The following is a 17,619-nucleotide window of genomic DNA, read 5'->3' on the forward strand; positions in this document are numbered from 1 at the left end:
TAGGTCACTAGACCTTCAACCTAATGTTCTTCCCACTAAACCAAGTTAACGTTTATTGTGCACCATACTAAATGGCAGACACTGGGGACACAAAGATGAATAAGGCATGGTCCCAGTGGAATCCACTTTGGTTATATGGGTTAGGACACTTGAGGCAGGATCCTCCTTAGAATGGTGTTATATAAAGTCTCTCTCTGTCTCTCTCTCTCTCTCTCTCTCTCTTTCATCTATCTCCAATCTATCCTATCAAGAGAAAACCATATAATATAGAGTAAGAGCCCATGTACTGGATAATTAGGCTTCTGACTCCTAATTATCAGGAAGCCTGGAGGTCTTGAGTGGTTGTAACCAAGGATACTGAAAGTGGTTGACCAGTTAATGAAGAATTAAGTTAGAGTAAGAGGCACTTTACTTTTAAGCTGCCTTTTATACACTTTAATCTTTGAGATGATTGGCTAATATCTGTTAAGTACCAGGCTCTTTGCAGAGAGTCAGGTTCTTTACTAAATGATTTAGGTATATTTCTTCATTTAATATTCAAAAAGCACCCCATAAGGAAGGCATTACTTTTACTTTACTGATGAAGAAACTGAGGCTTAAAGGTTAAGAAAACATAGCATACATAACATCCCACAAGAGCTCAAGCCAGGACTTGGACCCAAGTCTTTCTTGTATCTTTCTGATCCAAGCCATATTTGGAGTGTGGTTACTACAATGTTACAATACAATGAGGGTAAATCCCTGCAATCACCAGTCACCAGCAACTGTGAAATAATGGATGCACAGATGTCAGGGGGTCAGGAGAGCCTTGTAAGCATTCAGAGGGCTTGGGAGTGGACACATCACAGTTGCACTCTGCTGGGCCGCTCTGTACATCTCTGGTTGGATCTTGCCTTGAATTTTTTCTGGTCAAGACTTAGAAGGGATGGATGTAGCTTTACTAACACCAATTCTACCCAGCTTGTGACCCAAATGGAACTCTTATCCCTTAAGCCAGGTCATTCAGTTGTTGTAGCCTTTGCCTTCCAAGTTTCCCTCGTCTACCCTACTGAGTTTGAATTCTAAGGACATCTCCTTATGGACTGTGGAAGGCAAAGAAGAATTCCAAATCTTATTTAATCTGTGTGTTTGGGGGGAGGAGGAGTGTATTTCCTTTTGCCAGGTATCTGAGCCTACAAAAAGGCCTGTAATAAATAAGTAAAATATGTCCATGAGTTCATAAAAGAGTGAGCCTTAGACATACAGACCACCTGTCGAAAGAGGCCTGTCATTCTCATTCTCTATTATGATATCCTCTTTTATTTTCCGTGTAACACTATCAGTATCTGAAATTACCATATTCATGTATTAATCATTTACCTGAATACTATCTCCTCACTCTAGAGGTAAGCTCTTTGAGGGCACAGATTGTGTCTGACTCTGCAGCACCCAAGATTATATCTGGCTCGTATCATCCATATCATAGGGAAGGTGCTGTGAATTGACACCTTGCACCATGCCTTATGGGAACTAATGGCACTTTGAGAGGCACAGATTTCAGAGAAAGAGGCTCAGTTGTTCCCACCCTGATGGTTCTAGAGTTGCTCTCCAATGTCTATGGTGAAAGAATGTGTTTTTGCGAGGTGTGGTCTCATGTCATGTTTGAGGGTCATTTATTTAAGGGAAAACCAAGACCTTATTTTCTTTGACAACTGCACACAAGGGTCATTTGTAAAGTCCTTCATTTCCAAGCCTCTGGATCTTTGCATGGATCATGCTCCTTAAAAGAAGGAAGTTATGTTTGGCCTGTTTCAACTGAGCATGGAATGGTAAAGATTTTGGTCCAAACCCTGTGGCTTGAGTTGGATTTAAAAGCTTGTCAGAAATGAGTTCTCTGGGGCTTGGCATTTGAGACTGGCCTCTGTTTTTCCAGATGAGATTTCACAGATTGAAAGCTCAGCAAGAGGTGTGAATTACAAGCAATTAGTTCACAGGGCAGTTGGAACTGTAGTAATCCTGGAGATCTTTTGGCCCGGATTTTAAAAATATCCCCACAATCCAGCTTCTCCCTCTGTAGGGCTTCTGCTTGGAGAGGTTTATGTAACTCCCCAAAACATCTAAAGAGTGACTAGCAGTAGGGTTCTTGGACTGCGACGGAGACCCTGCTTCTTGTATGCATGCTCTTGTGTGCATAGACAGAAACAGACACACATGTGCACACACACACACAGACAGACACATACACCCATGTTCGCTTTAGCATCTGATAGAAAAAGAGGAGCATCAGGAAAGACAGAGATTGAGTCATTAACATGTGACCTGGTGATTTCTGAGTCCTCTGACTTTGAAATCAGTAGAAACCTAGAGCTCTGCTTTGTCACTTGTAATGCTTTGTTGTTGCAAATAAATATTTTTGCAACTGCATCACTTCATTGCTAATATATTTGAAGAAGGCAAGATAACCTAAAGGCATGAATCTTGTTCTGTCTTAATCCACCTATAGGTCAGTGTTGGTTGCAAGGTAAATTGTAAGTAAGGGCTATTGGCCACCAAGTGCCAGGGTTATGAATGATTTACCTTTTTATTTTTTTCTAAACTGAAACAAACTCATGGTTGTTCCTAGAAAAGCATGCACCCTCGCTTGCATTTGGATAAGCTTCTTTGAGAACAGGGAAGAGGCCACTGGGATTACAAGGCACTTAGTGCCCACTGGAGTGTGACTGGCATTGTGCACCCTGTGAATTACAGTGGTGGTATGGGGAAAGGAGTTAAAAAGCATCAATCTATGGAGTATGCGAACCAGATGGCATCTGTCCTGGGAAGAACAGATGTCCCTCATAGGAGAGTTAGAGGACTATACCAGTCAGGCAGAAATCCAGTCCATTCATCAAGCTTTTCCTCTGGCTGTGGTCCCTACAGGGTCAGCCCTGTTTAGGCTCAGGCCTCCTAAATCCCAGTGCAAGACCAATTTCTCTATGAAATTCTCCCTGTCTCCTTTGGTCTCATAGCTACTTCCTGGGAGGAGAAAGTAGTAATCAGCTCCCACCCCGCAGCTAAATTTGCATGGTATTAGCAAATTCTAGCCCAAGATGTTAAAACTATCTGAGAAGAGGCATGACTCTGCTTCTTGTCTGTACTCTCCTAAAGATGCAGCAAGGAGAGAGACATTTGCATGTGGCCCCCGAGAAAGAAGAGATTTGTCTGTCTCACCCCCTGCTGGTGCAAACTTGCACCTCTCTCAGTCTCAGTTTTATTATGTGTATAAAGTTTCAATGATCGGAATAGTACTTATCTCATGTGACTATTATGGAATGGAAATGAGATAGTTCATGTGAGGAACCGAGTACAGAGCCTGGCACACAGTAGGTGCTCTATTAGTATTAATATCACTGGAAAGCCCAGCTGGGGCTCAGCAGTAGAAGCTACCAGAGCCTTAGTGTTACAGCCACATCCTTTACCCCACCATTCACATGCCTTTCATGCCCCAGCATGAGGATCCACATATTCCAAGCAGAGAGCCACAGCTTTGGTAAACTGAGTCTTAGCTCACTCGTGTCAGAGACCAGGTGTTATCCTGGGGTTTGACTCCTGGCTCTTGCCACATTCATAGCAGGATGCTGAGTGCATTGTACTCTGAGCTTCACTTGTTCCATCTGTGAAATGGGGGTGATTATTTGACTTCTCAAAGTATAGCATCTGTTAAGGCACATAGACTACAATCTGACACAAAGTAGCAGCTCCATACATTGCAGAATCTTTTCTTTTTCACTTAAGGAGATGTTAAAAGAGGCAAGAGGAAAGAAAATCAAATTTGGAGATGCCCTGGGCTGTGTGTTGAAGTTGGACTTTGTTGGAATTAGTGGTGGCCTTTTTCTTCTCTCCACTTGGATGGCTGCATCTTCGAGGACAAGTCTTACTGCAGTTTTTGATAGTATAAATCTGGCCAAGTCCACTACTTACCCAGCCCCAGTCTCCTTAGAGTAGGATTGGAAACTTGGACTTTGCTATCTCCTCTGCAGAGTGAACTAGGGGCAATCTTTATGACAAATTTTAAGTTGCAAGATATTTGTATTCTTGTTACTGAGGGGAAAAATACAAAAATATAATACTAAGCCTGGCTGATGGATAGCATTTTTGCACAATGTATTTCATTTGGGCTGCACCTTTGAGCTGTGCTAATTGCTCTGAGCATCTGTTTTTATGTCCATTGCATGGGGTGATTTACCCTCCTAGATTTCCAAATGCTTTGGAGCCCCTGGTTCATTGCAGGACTTACTAAGTGGTGGCCATCAGCATTTTGATTGGCCCCTGCCACAGTATTTTCCAGACTTTTCCATTGAGGCTCCTAGGGCTTTGTGGCAGGTGCCAGGACAATTGATGGGGTAGGGTGGGTGCTGGATGAGAATGAGCAGCTGGTAGGTTGAGTCTCTGGGTCTGCCCTTCCACCCTCACTCCAGTCCCCATTAGCTCAGCTCGATTTTTAACCACTTGAAATATTGTGGTTGTGCCCAAGACATCATGGCAGGGAGAGGAAGTAACGTCTGAAAACCATCAATCTTTTCTCTGTGTGCTGCCACTGGTCCCATGGGCCTGTTGACAACCCAAGTTGAAAAGGCAGCACCACTGGGGAATGGGGAAAATTAACAGAACTAGAAAATCTGAGTTGAGATCTGGGTTTACCAAACTCTCTGTAAGACTTTGAGTCTGTGAAACTTACGTCCATTAGTTTCCTCATCTTTTAAATGGGTCTGTAGTACCTACCCTCTGGGCCTCACAAGGCTGTTTTTGGATGTGAAAGTGCTTTATAATTGGTGATGGAAACTCCTACATGACAAGAATAGCAAAGCCTGATGTACTTTAATCCATTCTGTTCTGCTGAGGGTGGAGCCCCAGTGTGTCTTAATTCATATGAGGCTTTTGAGAAGCTTTCTGAGATTTTTATATTGTCCCAGGTATGCACATCAACCCTCTCACTTTTATCCCCCAAGCTCCGAAAGTTTCATAACTTTGTATTTCATCTTGGGTGGTAGGAAGGCAAGGTGTGCCTGGGGGATCTACAGTGAGTTATTCAAGGTCACATAATTAGCTTATAATTAACAGAGTTTAAGCTAGAACCAATGCATCCTACTCCCAGATGGGGGCCCCTGGCTCATCTCAACATGTCAGCAACCATTAATCACCCCTGAAATACAGATATTACCTGTTACTAACAGTTTTTCAGCCTACCTCAACTGTTGTGAGAGTCTTCCCTCAAACTAAAGCTAAGCAGTTCCACAAAATGCCAGCTGTAGACATTAGCAGAAACTGTCTACTGATTAGCTGATGTATCAGTCATTGTAACTACCCATAAAAATAAAATCCAATGACAAAACCAAGTGGACCAACCTTATTTTCTACTTGCAAGAGGAAAAACCCTATCTGGGCCCCAAGATGCTTTTTTTTTTTTTAATTTCATTTACCACATCCTGGGTTTGTGCTAGTCAATCTGCTAAATCAATAAGATCTGAAAAAGCAGAAAACAAAGATCATGAGGCCAGAGGATTTCCTGATCACCATGGCAACACACAGGGGTGGGCATTGTGGTTTCTCTCCCCGAAGACGCACTCGTCGAAGACTACGTGGTGTTACAGAGTTCTAGTGCAGTGAAGCAACAGTTCTGGGACACATACTTTCTTTTGCCAGAAAGACTCTGTCGGATCCAGGATCAGGAGTCAGGGGTTAAACAGTTCTCCATACTCTCACCTCCAAGTCCCCATCATCCCATCAGGAGGCAGGGACAGGACTGCTCTCCAAACTCTCAAAACAACCCAAGAGCTTTCTAGACTGTGCATTGGGTTGGTCATTTGGTGGCTTTGGCTGAAGGGCCAGGGTAACAGCTAAGAGAAGCCTGGAGACTCTTCTCCAATGCGACAGGACCCTGTTGGTTCAGCATTGGCTGCCGTGACAGGCTCCATGCTCCAGAGAAAAAAGGCAGAGGAATCAGGGGGTCCAGCCAGGCACCAAGACGTTGGGGTGCCATGCCTTTCTAAGTGCCAAGTGATGAATAGCTCAGTTGAAAGCAACCCAGGGCACATTCTGGAGGAAATTCTCTGGGTATGATTGTGCATGACTGTTTTCTCTGCTCATTAAACCCTCATCTGCCTCCAGGGCAATTCCGGGAGAGACTGAGTCACTCAAGACTCATGGTCTGCACTGGGCAGCCAAAGGCGATTCGGCCCCTGAGTGTGATTCTGGCCTCATTCAGAAGTGGATGCTAAACAATACACCCTTTCAAAAGGAGCCCATCACATGGGCGTCAGGAGATGGGGGCGAGTGATGTGGGGGCAGAGGGAAGGCTGCCGGCCCTCTAGACTGGCAGGCCTGCGGGGCAGCAGAGGGCATAATAGCTAGAAAGACTCCCAGATGAAAACTTCTGGGCTTTGAAGCCTTTGAACAAATGAAGAAGAAAATGACTTCTTCGTGTCCTATTAAGACAGTGAGTTGTGGCTTTTTTGAGAACAACTTGCTCAGACCTCTTATGAAAGATAGATCAGTAGCGAGAGCACTAGTGTAGGAGTCAGGAATCTGCAATTATGAACCCCTGAGTTTGTTGTTGTTGTTGTTGTTGTTGTTGTTGTTTTGACTTGCTAGAGGACCATGCTCGGCTATTCTTGATTTTACTTTCTCCTGTGTCACAAGAGAAATTGATTAGAAGCTTCCCATTGTGCCTCCCAACTTTAAAAGTAGATAATCCAATTAGCAATAATGCTTTAAAACAACAAAACCTTGTCCTTTTCCCTTCCTACTTCTGATCAGAACCAGCTCAGTAAGATTTATTAGTTGTGCAATCTGTTTTGGACATGAGCTCAGCAAATCAGAGGACAGAAATAGAATCCTGGCTTTTTAATGATAAACACTGTAAAAATAAAAAATTTGGAGAGCTTACCAGTGCTTCTGACTGCGCAAGTGGTTTGTGTGTGGCTGACTCCCAGAAGCTCAATCACTTTGGGTGCAGTCCACCCAAAGAGCCATGTTCCAGCTACATCAACCTGGAGCCTTAGCTTGGTTAGTCTAGATTTTTAGGTTTGACTGCAGACATCTCAAAATGTCACCAGGACAGCCTGTGTCCTTGGTGACCCAACCCTGGGCCAACCCTGAGTCCTGGAGTTCTCTCCTAAGAGCCCTGCCTAATTGTAGAGAGAGCATTCAGGCTGTAAAGGGCAGGGGGCCTGGGGGTTATAACTAGGTCTGGGCTTTCTAAATTCCCAAGGGTGTGAAGACCAACAGGTAGAATCAGAGAAAGCAGTCAACCCATTGTTGGGGAAAGCCAGTCAAGGTCAAGGCTTCAGAAGCTCCTCTCTGGGGAGAGAGTGAAAATTCCATTAGTGAAGTTTATTCCACTGAAGCCTAACCAGGCCTTAGTAAAGGCCCCTATCTTGTGGTCCAGAATCAAGGGACTTCTGATCTTAAAATAATATTCAATAAGCTCAAATTCTTCTCTCTAGGGCTCTTTTCATGATAACCTCTCCACACTTTTTAAAAAGTCACATGAAGGGTAAGTGGGCCTCCTGTCATTTCAGTGTCTGACCTGTGCATAAGTTGGAATTTAACACTGGAAAATGATCAGCCAGATTGCCCAGTCTGAAACCCAGGTCCCCCAGTGACTCACACAAGTTACTTACATCTTCTCAATGAAGCAGTTACCTCTTGTGTAAAATGGGGATAATAAAAATGCCTACCACATAGGATTGTTAGGAAAATTAAGTGAAATATTAGGTATAAAGTTCTGAATATCTTGAACCCAGACTAGGCACTCAGTGTGTACTCACTGTGGTTATCATGGACCACGAGCTGCAGGAATTAGAACACCATTGAGTAGTAAGAACCGGCTTTATTCTCATCTTCATGATGAAGCAACTTCTCCTTACATATAGCTTAATCTGGAACCAAAAATCTAATTCTGTCTCATCCCTCCTGAGGAGATGACAAATAGGGATCAGGCACACCTGGGTGGCTCAAGTTAGAAAACAAATTAACTCATTTTGCAGAATCTGGAGACGTCTGGTCTGGAGAACTGACAGTGCCCTCTCTTTGGGCATAGTACAATTGTAGGTTGTCTTCGGGTGGTCTTCATATGGAATGTACTGTGTTTGCCATGTTTCCTAGGAGATTTGGCCTCAGAAATGGCCCTGTGATGGTATGTGAACATACTGTTCTGTTACTGAGATGATGGCTTGCACATTCAGACAGATAAAACCAGTTATAAAACTAAAAGTTGGTCTCTGAAAGATTTGCTTTCAGGGAAAGTAGCAAATGTTCACAGAAGCAGAGTTCTGGGTTAAAGACATTTTAAGTGTCCAATAACGAATTCTCAGCAAACACCAGCTGGTGATTCTTCAGATATGATGTGGGAAAGGAACCTGATAGGTGATCTTTTTGCACTCTATAAGACTGAAGCCTGTTGGGGGTTGGGGGCAGAAAGAGAGCATTTATTAATTCATTATTTCATTCAAAATTTGCCTACCATGGGTGGCTGTACTGGGTACTGGGGATATAATTGTGAAGAAGGGAGACACCATTTCTGTTGTCACGAAGCCCACAGGGAAGTTCCAAAATTTCAGAATGCTGGAATTTCTGGTTACTGAAGAGACCTTGGAGATAATAATTTCTTGCAATTCTTTAACTGGTTGTGTCACAGACTTTAAGAACCAATGAAAACCAGAGATGTTGCCCCACCTAAACACACACAGACACACACACACACACACACACATATCCATACACACAATCTTGCATATAATCTCACAGGTCCATGGACGTGTTGAAGATCAGCTCCTGGATCTCATATTGGAAATCCCTTGCAGCCCAGCTCCAACACTAGCTACTGCATGAACCAACCCACTCACCTCTCAGGAAAGTTTGGGAAGACGTAGATAATGGCAACTTGGGTGAAAATTACACAGTGCTCTCTTCCCAGCACATGTTGTGATTTTCTACAACTTCAGAAATAACTGGGCTGGACCAAGAAGCTATTATTCCTCACAGGCCCTAAAATCTAGGCAAAGCTTTGAAATGTGCTGGGACAATTTTATTAGAGGTCTATTTTCCTTGATCTGAGGCTTACGGGACAGTATAGATGAGATTAATGCCATTTGGGGTCAGCGATGGTTTATCCAGGAGAGAATGCATAGTACCCGTAACCAGGAGCCTGGATAGTAGGCAAGATAGCACAGAGGTTAGAACCCTGACTCTCCTGCTTGGATAACATTGGGCAAAGGACTTCACCACTTTGTTCCTCAGTTTCCTCATCTCTAAAATGGGTTTAGCAATAGTGCCTACCTCATAGCATTTTTATGAGAATTAAATTAGCTGAAGGACATAAGGCACCTAATAAGTGTGCAATGCTCATTGGCTCTGATTATTAAATGTCAAACACCGTATCAACTGTTTGACATATCTTATTTCATTTAATAGTCCCATAAACCCTGACGGATTAGCATTGTCATCCCATCAAGGAGGAGGTGGAGAGTCAGAGAGGTTAAGTAACTAACAACCTGTGTCACCTGAAGCGAGTGGCAGGGTCAGGAATTAAAGCACGTTTGAGGAGGTCCTAACTAGGTTGAACTACCAACCTTCACAAAAGTTTGGCACTAGAGACCAGCTTTATAGGACAAAGAAACCTTCTTTCAGAGCTCCTTTTTCTCGCTTTCCTGACAGCTCCCTAGCAGACCTCTTCCCATGTGGGTGGGGAGATAAGGTTCCTAGACACTGAGACACTGGTCTCCATGACCCCTCTGTGCTGCCCACAGCCCTGTAGTAATGAGCATTCTAAAGGCCTGGTGGCATTTCTCCCATGGGAAGTCTCCTCTCTGAATCCAAAAGTGGCGTCAAACAGTCAGTGTTTTCTGTTGAGCCCATTTATCGCTCAGAGGGAGCCACTTGGGATACTTTATTCATTACATGATACAGGAGATTTATGGGAGACCAGAGGGCTCAACGGAAAACATTCTTGATTTATTTCCAGCCGGAAAGCCTTGTTTGAGAGATGCAATCAGCCTTTTAGTATTAGCTTCTTGAGTCAAAGTGGATCCTGAATCACAGAGGTCTCTGTTTCTCAGGAGAGACACACAGACATCTGAGGAGTCTTGCCTCTCTATAGTGGTTTACAGCATGGCTAGCACCATTGCTAGAGACACTGGCGCTCTGTCAAACAATGTTCTGTGGTCCATGGCTATTCATGTCTTAACCTTACCTTAACTCTGCTTCATTGTGAATTTGGGCATGTTTCTTTATTTCTTCCCCTCTCTGTGTATTAGTTTCTCCATCTGAAAAATGAGGATACTAATATTACCCACCTCACAGGGATGTTTTAAGGATAAAATAAGTAAATAATTCTAAAGTGCCTAAAAGAGAGCCTGGTATATACATAATGAATGCACAATAAATATTAGCCACTGCTCTTGCTGTTGGCATTATTAATATCCTGCAGGGTAATAATTTGGGTTTGCATTAGTATCAAGGAAACCTGTTGAAATGTCTTCATAAATTATCAGGGTATGAATGACACACAGCCTTGAAAATGTTGGCTCCTTTTAAGTCAAGAGGGACCTAGAGGAGAAGGATTGTGAACACTCACAGGATAGTTGACCAGAAATGAAGTATTTGACACCATTCTTGCAACTCCTAAGTGGCTAAATAGCATCAGGGTTAGGAGTTGGACTTTCTCATGAGATCAAGATAAATGTAAGCTGTGGAATTTTTACTTTGCATAGCATTTCTTCATCCAATCAGTAGCCCTTTGCAAATACCTACAATGTTTCAGGACCTGCTTAAGCCTTCACATCTAGGAAGACTAAAGATTGAGTTTATCTGTTTCATCCTGTCTTGGCTCATCACATGCACATACAACCACATACTCACTTGCATACACACATATGAGTATGAGGAGAATTCAAAATGTTCATGGAAAAATGAGATTAAAAGAGAAAAGTTTAAAGATGTAAACTTTTCTTCTCACCATAAGTGCCATCATGTTCAAGATACTGTTACAAGCTATGATAGCAGCCATTTAGTCTATCCCTTAACAACTGAGGGTCCTGGGAATTTAATCATGTCAATGCAGTCTTTCTTACATTGTTAACTAAAGAAAAATGGGTGCCCTTTAAAGATTTTTAAAGATTAAGTAACAAAAAAAAGTCAGAAGGAGTCAAATTTGGACTGTAAGGTGGATGCCTAATGGCTTCTCCTTAGGAATTCTCAAAAAATTGCCTTTGTTTGATGAGAGTAATGAGCAGAAGCATTGTCATGGTGGAGGAAGACTCTCTAGTAAAGCTTTTTCATACACTTTTTTCTTCAAAAGCTTTGGCTACCTTTCTGAAAACACTCTCATAATTAGCAGATTTTATCATTCTTTGACCTTCCAGAAAGTTAACAAACAAAATGCCTTGAGCATCTCAGACAACCGCTGTCATGACCTTGGCTCTGGACTGGTCCACCTGCTTTGACTGGTACACTTTTGCTTTGACTGGACCACTTCCACCTCTTGATAGCTATTCCTTTGATTGTGCTTTGTCTTCAGGATCACACTCGTAAGGCCATGTTTCATCTCCTGTTACAGTTCTCAAAGAAATGCTACAGGATCTTGATCCCACTTGTTTAAAATTTCCATTGAAAGCTCAGCTCTTGGCTGCAGCTGCTGATCTGGGCGCAATGGTTTTGGCACCACAGAGTGGAAAGTTTGCTCAACTTTAAATTTTCAGTCAGATTTGTGTAAGCTGAACCAGTTGAGATGCCTATGATGTTGGCCATTGTTTCTGCTGTTAATCATTGGTCCTCTTCATTTAAGTCACAAATAAGATTAATTTTGTTCTCCCAAATTGATGTGGATGGCATATCACTGCAGGCTTCATCTTCAGCAACATCTTGTCCCTTCTTCAAACAAGTTATCTGTTTGTAAGCTGCTGATTTCTTTGGGGCATTGTCCTGATGAACTTTTCATAAAGCATCAGTGATTTTTCCATTCTTCCACCTAAGCTTCACCAAAAATTTTGGTGTGTGTGTTCTTGCTTCAATTTTAACAGAATTCGTGTTGCTCTGAGAGAGCATCTTTTCAAATATGTCTTATCCTTGTTAATGCCTCAAATTAGTTCCCGTTCAGACATATCAAGTTAATGAGAGTTTATTTTGGTACAAAAAAATTGAAATCTATGTATAATTTTTTCATAACACATATTTTTTATGAACTTTTGGAAGACCCGTCATATAGACACACTCACACAATGCATGCATATATTGTCAATGAAGTTATGTTGGCTTCTGAAACTCAAGGGATTTTACTGAAACTCATGAAACTCAAGGGATTTTACTGAAAAATCTCAGCCTTAATTGGTTCCTCTTACATTTGCATATTCTGTCTGCCAGGTGGCAAGGTAGAATTGACTGTAATAAGAAAGAAACTACCATTTAGCTCCAATTATTGTCCATGCCTCAGAGTTGATTTTTAACCTGAGAGTGACAGCAGCCACCTGGGGCAGGGGCAGACAGGTAGTTTGCCTTTCCTGGAATCAGAGGCTCCCCTATTAGCCTTATCTTCAAGAAGCTGATAGGAATGCTTTGTTTTCCTTTTGTGTGTTGGACAAGAAGAGGTACCGGAAGGTCTGTCATGCAGATTGACAGTTTCCCTTTGTAAGCCTGGCCAACTGAGGCCAAAGTTGAAAATGTCAGTAAAAACAAATAGTATTGCAAAAGGGCCTTATGCATTTCCTTCTCTATCCTTTCATTGCCCCATCAGCCAAGTGTTGCCTGAGTGGCTTAAGAGAACACCACTAGGCTTGAAAAAGAGTGAACTGCAAAAACACATTTTCTCCATTTCACCTAGTTGGTATTTTCCCCCCACGTGCCAATGACGCAAACAAAAGAAAATAAAAATAATAGACATTGGCTTATGTCTTTTCAAGTTCCATTTCTTGTTTCTTCTTTTACTATTTTCAGAATCAAGGAAGATAATACAGAATTTTAACAGTTTTCTTATCTCATTTTGCTTGTGTTAGACATTGTTTCCTAGTGGTTGAGACCTGCTTCCTGCTCAGGAAAGAGAAAGTAGTGGCTGCCCATACAATTCAATAATAATGACTCTATCTTTGTCATTATTTAACGATTGTTTAGGTGTGCCCATAAATAATACATACATACATAAAACTCACCTTTCAGGGTTCTGGTGAAGATGATGCAACACAGAATCTCAAAGGTACTGGGTACCCAGGGACACTGCAGTAATAGGTCCCTTCTGCTATTGCTGTCAGCTCAGAAATACAGAACAGAGCAACTGGGATTCAGGAAGGAGACTACAGGCTCTAGATAGAAGTACTCACTCACTTCCTTGGGCAACTCACTACCCTGAACCTCAACTTTCTTGTTGGTAAATAAGTGGAATCTTCCTACCCATCTCTAGACCTGTGTAAGAAAGGGATGGAGCTGGTTAATGCCAGTTCTGTCTGATTCCAGACTGGGTTCTTAACTAACAACAAGGAGTGGTGCCTGGCCAGGCACCTGGGTCATTGTCCCAAGATGATGTCAACATGTCTCCTTAGAGAAGGACTATCATTGAGGCCTAAGGAAGTGTTCAGGAGGAATCAAGCTTCACCAGGAGAGTTTCAATGTCTTAACCCTTTGCATGCAGTTTCCTCAGGTATAAATAAACTGGGGATCATATAGTCTCCATATGTAATTGAAAACTTTCCCAGGAGTTTTCAATTACAGCCTTTGAAGTCTTTTGAGATTGTTACACAGGATCAAGTAGAATAGGATGATTTCTAGCTCTCTATTGGAATTTCAGATTAATGTCTACAAAATTCACTAAAGTCCTTGTATTGAATAATTCTTTACCCAATTGATAGCAGTTAGGCTTCATTTTCAATGCCATTAACTCTGAGAGCAAACGACAGGCTTTGAGTCTGCCAAAATATTAAAAGTGTATTTCTGAGGAAATTTCAATGAGTCATTTGTTTATATAACAAATACTTGTTGAGTGTCTATTTTCTATTGGGTACTCTTGTAGGGGTTAGAGATAACAGCTGCAAGCAAGTAAAAGGCCCTTGCTTTCTCAGAGCTTTCATTCCAGGAAGGAGAGAAAGAGAGTAACCACACACAACAATAGATGACCATGATGTTGTGAAGACACAAAAGCCAAATGAGTTGAGGGAGAGACTGGTGGTTAGATAAGGGTGTTTAGGGAAGCACTCTAAAGTGAGGTGATGTGGAGTTAAAATTCTGAATGACAAAATAATGAACCACCTATGTGACCATTTGAGGATGGAATATTCCAGACAGAGAAGAAGGCAGATACAAATGTTCTAGGATGCGAAGGAGCTCAGAGTGTCTGAGAGAATTGAAGATTTGTGTTTAGGGCAGAGCAAGCTACTTTGAGGTTAGAGAGGGAGCCAGGAGCCAGATTATGTTGGTTTTAGCCATAATAAGAACATATATACTGGGTGTGAACATAAATTGTCGGAGGTTGTAAGCTAGGGAGAGATCACTTGATTGTGGAAAAATGCTCATAAGATTATGTGGAAAAATGACTTTCAAATCTAGAACTGTATATACGGTACCATTTCAGTTATGCAAGCATATGTGTGAGTATGTATATGTGTGTATGTGTATATAGATACATACTTTATGTATATATGCATAAAATACGTATGTGCGTGTGTGCAAGTGTGAATGTGTGTATTCAGTAAACAAACTGGAAGAAGATATAGAAAAGTGTTTACTGTAGTTTTTGTAGTGGTGAATTTATTTTCCTTCATTGCTTTCCTGTGTTTTGTAAGTTTTCCGTAAGTTTATATGACATCAGTAACCAAAATTAAATCATTTGCTTTTTAAAAACTTTATTGCAGAGCAATCAATGGAGAGAATGTAAGAGTGACACTATTTTACCATGTCTTACCTCAGATTTGAGCTTAATATCATGGTGATTTGGAATGCTGGAGTGAATTTTGAAGGCTCTGGCTAGCAGAGAAGTTTATTTGGCTTTGGTTTTTGGTTTGTTCTTTTTTTTTTTTTTTTTGAGATGGAGTCTCGCTCTATCACCCAGGCTGGAGTGTAGTGGCATGATCTTGGCTCACTGTAACCTCTGCCTCCTGGGTTCAAGTGATCCTCCTGCCTCAGCCTCCTGAGTAGCTGGGACTACAGGTGTGTGCCACCACACTCAGCTAATTTTTGTATTTTTAGGAGAGATGGGGTTTTGCCATGTTGACCAAGCTGGTCTCGAACTCCTGTCCTCAGATGATCCACCTCCCTCGGTCTCCCAAAGTGCTGGGATTACAGGTGTGAGCCACTGCACCCGGCCTTATTTGGCTTTTTAAGGAGTCTGTCCCAAAGTGAACTTCTTACTGTCTCCAAATTATGCAAAAAAATCTAATATTTCTATTTCTTCCCATAGATTTGAATATAACCTGCCGCTTTGCGGGTGTATTCCACGTGGAGAAAAATGGTCGCTACAGCATCTCTCGGACAGAGGCCGCTGACCTCTGCAAGGCTTTCAATAGCACCTTGCCCACAATGGCCCAGATGGAGAAAGCTCTGAGCATCGGATTTGAGACCTGCAGGTAACATACCAGCACCCGACCACTGGCGAAAGCTGGCGGCCTGGGACCAGGGAGCTGGGCTTAGAACTGGAAGGCTCCTCTCCCACAGCTGAATGGACTATTGCCTAAAGAGTCAACCCCACCTATTAATTCGGCCAAGTCAATTTGGAACCTGTATGACAACTGGAGTTTAAAGTCAGCTAAAGACACCTTTGTGAATCATAGAGCGGGAACCCAGAGGAAGCCATTAGAGCTCTCCTGGCTTTGAAGAAGCTGCAATATCATTGTCAGAACCACAAGGAAACATAAACCAAATAACAGTGTTTAAAATAAATATGTGGCTGGTAGAGTCTTGGCCCTGCAGACTTGGCTCAAAGCCAACTTTTCAAACTACTCTACCTTGCTCTCTCTTCAAAAAAATTTTTTTTGGTTTCTCTTCTATGTTTCTCTGGTTTGAAAAAGTAAATAAAAAGGCATGAAAGCTATTAAGCTATATTATATTAAGTTATATTATTATTGGGAGCCCTGAGAGGGCTCCTACCGGGTATTCTGGAGCTCCATAGAGCCTTCCTCAGACTATGGCTCCAAGCAAGATAATCACAACAGGCAAGGACTTTATTTTTTGAATTTCCAATGGTCTTGTGTTAAGCAGTGCACAAGAAGAGCAAGCCATGATGGCAATCACAGTGAATTGTTTTGGTTCGGTTTGTTTTCATTAGAAGAGGACTCAGTAACCTCTACAACTGCTCTAAGCTTCTACCCCAGCCTGCAGGTGTGCTTTTGCAGTGTCTTTAGGTGATACGATTTCCCTTTCTCTGCAACACACACTCACATGCACACAGACTGCTTCTGAAAAGTCAAGCTGCAGAACTCTTGATGGAAACCATGAAGTTTAAGTTAAGTGCTTCTATCCTCCCACACTGATTATAGTCATGCACCCACATTATGAGTGATGGATGAGACTCTTGCTGAAAGGGAAAAGGAAAATCTTTTGCCTAAAATTGCCCTGTCTGATATGGTAGCCACTAGCCACATGTGATGACTTACACTTAAATAAATTAAAATACTAAAATTAAAACTTTAGTTCTTCACTAGCACTAACGACATTTTAAGGGCTCGGTTAGCCACCAATGGCCAGTGGCTACTGTACTGGATGACCCAGGTTAGAGAACATTTCCGTCATTGTAGAAAGTTCTATTGAGCAGCACCGCTCTAAAATAAAGAGCAGATGTACATAGACATCTGTATGTGTTCAGAGCTAGGTCTGGGGGAATATGAAAGGAGCAGAGAGAGGGAGAAAGCTCTGGTGGCTACTGAACTTATACTGTAGGATGCAATAAAGAAAGGCCAGTTAGCAAATCCATTATTCTATTCCCAAGGCTAATTGTTTAATTATGGCCCTGACTAGGCCACTGGCCTAAGAAAGTGAATTTAGTAAACTGAACTTCGATTGTGAAATACAAACAAGGCATACTTGCAAAATATAGAAATGCTCCCATATGCTAAGGACCAGGGGAGTTCTTACAACTGCCACTGGCCAGTCATCAAACACTTAGATGCTGGGAGCCCTACTGCCCACCTGGCCAAACCCTCACTTAATTCTCAAACTGCACTGTTGATCAATATTATCACCTCATTTTATGGATGAAGCAACTGAGGCTCAGAGAAGTTACACACACAGTCTGTCCAAAGAGGAGTTGGGATTCTGGTTCTGCTTAGCCTGAGCCCAGGACAGGATTTTAATGACCAAGCCCTCCTCAGGGGCTTAAAAGGGGAGGAAAGTATGCTGTCTGGATTTGCTAAATATTCTTTCCTCCTTGTGAACAGTAACTTACTCATGCCACATACACACATATAAACTTTAATATCCCCAATTTACAGTTAGCATGTCACATAAAACTGGCAGGCAACATGAGGTGGCAAAAAATCAGTAATAGCTTACAAAGAGAATGCAATAGAATCTAGAATGTCAGTGTTATCCATACTTGATGACATGATGTGATGGGGGTGAGGTGGCAGGTAGGTTCACCAAGCAGTATTATTTAGAAAAAGAAAAACTGTGCCAAAGAAATCTATC

At 42.1% G+C, this 17,619-nt stretch overlaps 1 protein-coding gene across 7 annotated transcripts in view; it reads left to right on the forward strand.

Moving 5' to 3' along the window:
- The window catches only part of CD44 (CD44 molecule (Indian blood group)), a 92,858-nt gene that overhangs the window by 22,142 nt on the left and 53,097 nt on the right, over positions 1 to 17,619 (forward strand). For all 7 annotated transcript variants that reach the window (XM_011940707.1, XM_011940708.1, XM_011940709.1 and 4 more), the window contains exon 2: positions 15,398 to 15,563. In XM_011940707.1, the coding sequence (XP_011796097.1) occupies positions 15,398 to 15,563 (166 nt within the window). The remainder of the gene's footprint in view (positions 1 to 15,397; positions 15,564 to 17,619) is intronic.

This window comes from Colobus angolensis, unplaced genomic scaffold (assembly GCF_000951035.1).
Source record: "Colobus angolensis palliatus isolate OR3802 unplaced genomic scaffold, Cang.pa_1.0 Scaffold192, whole genome shotgun sequence".
In the NCBI taxonomy this organism is placed as follows: Eukaryota; Metazoa; Chordata; class Mammalia; order Primates; family Cercopithecidae; genus Colobus; species Colobus angolensis.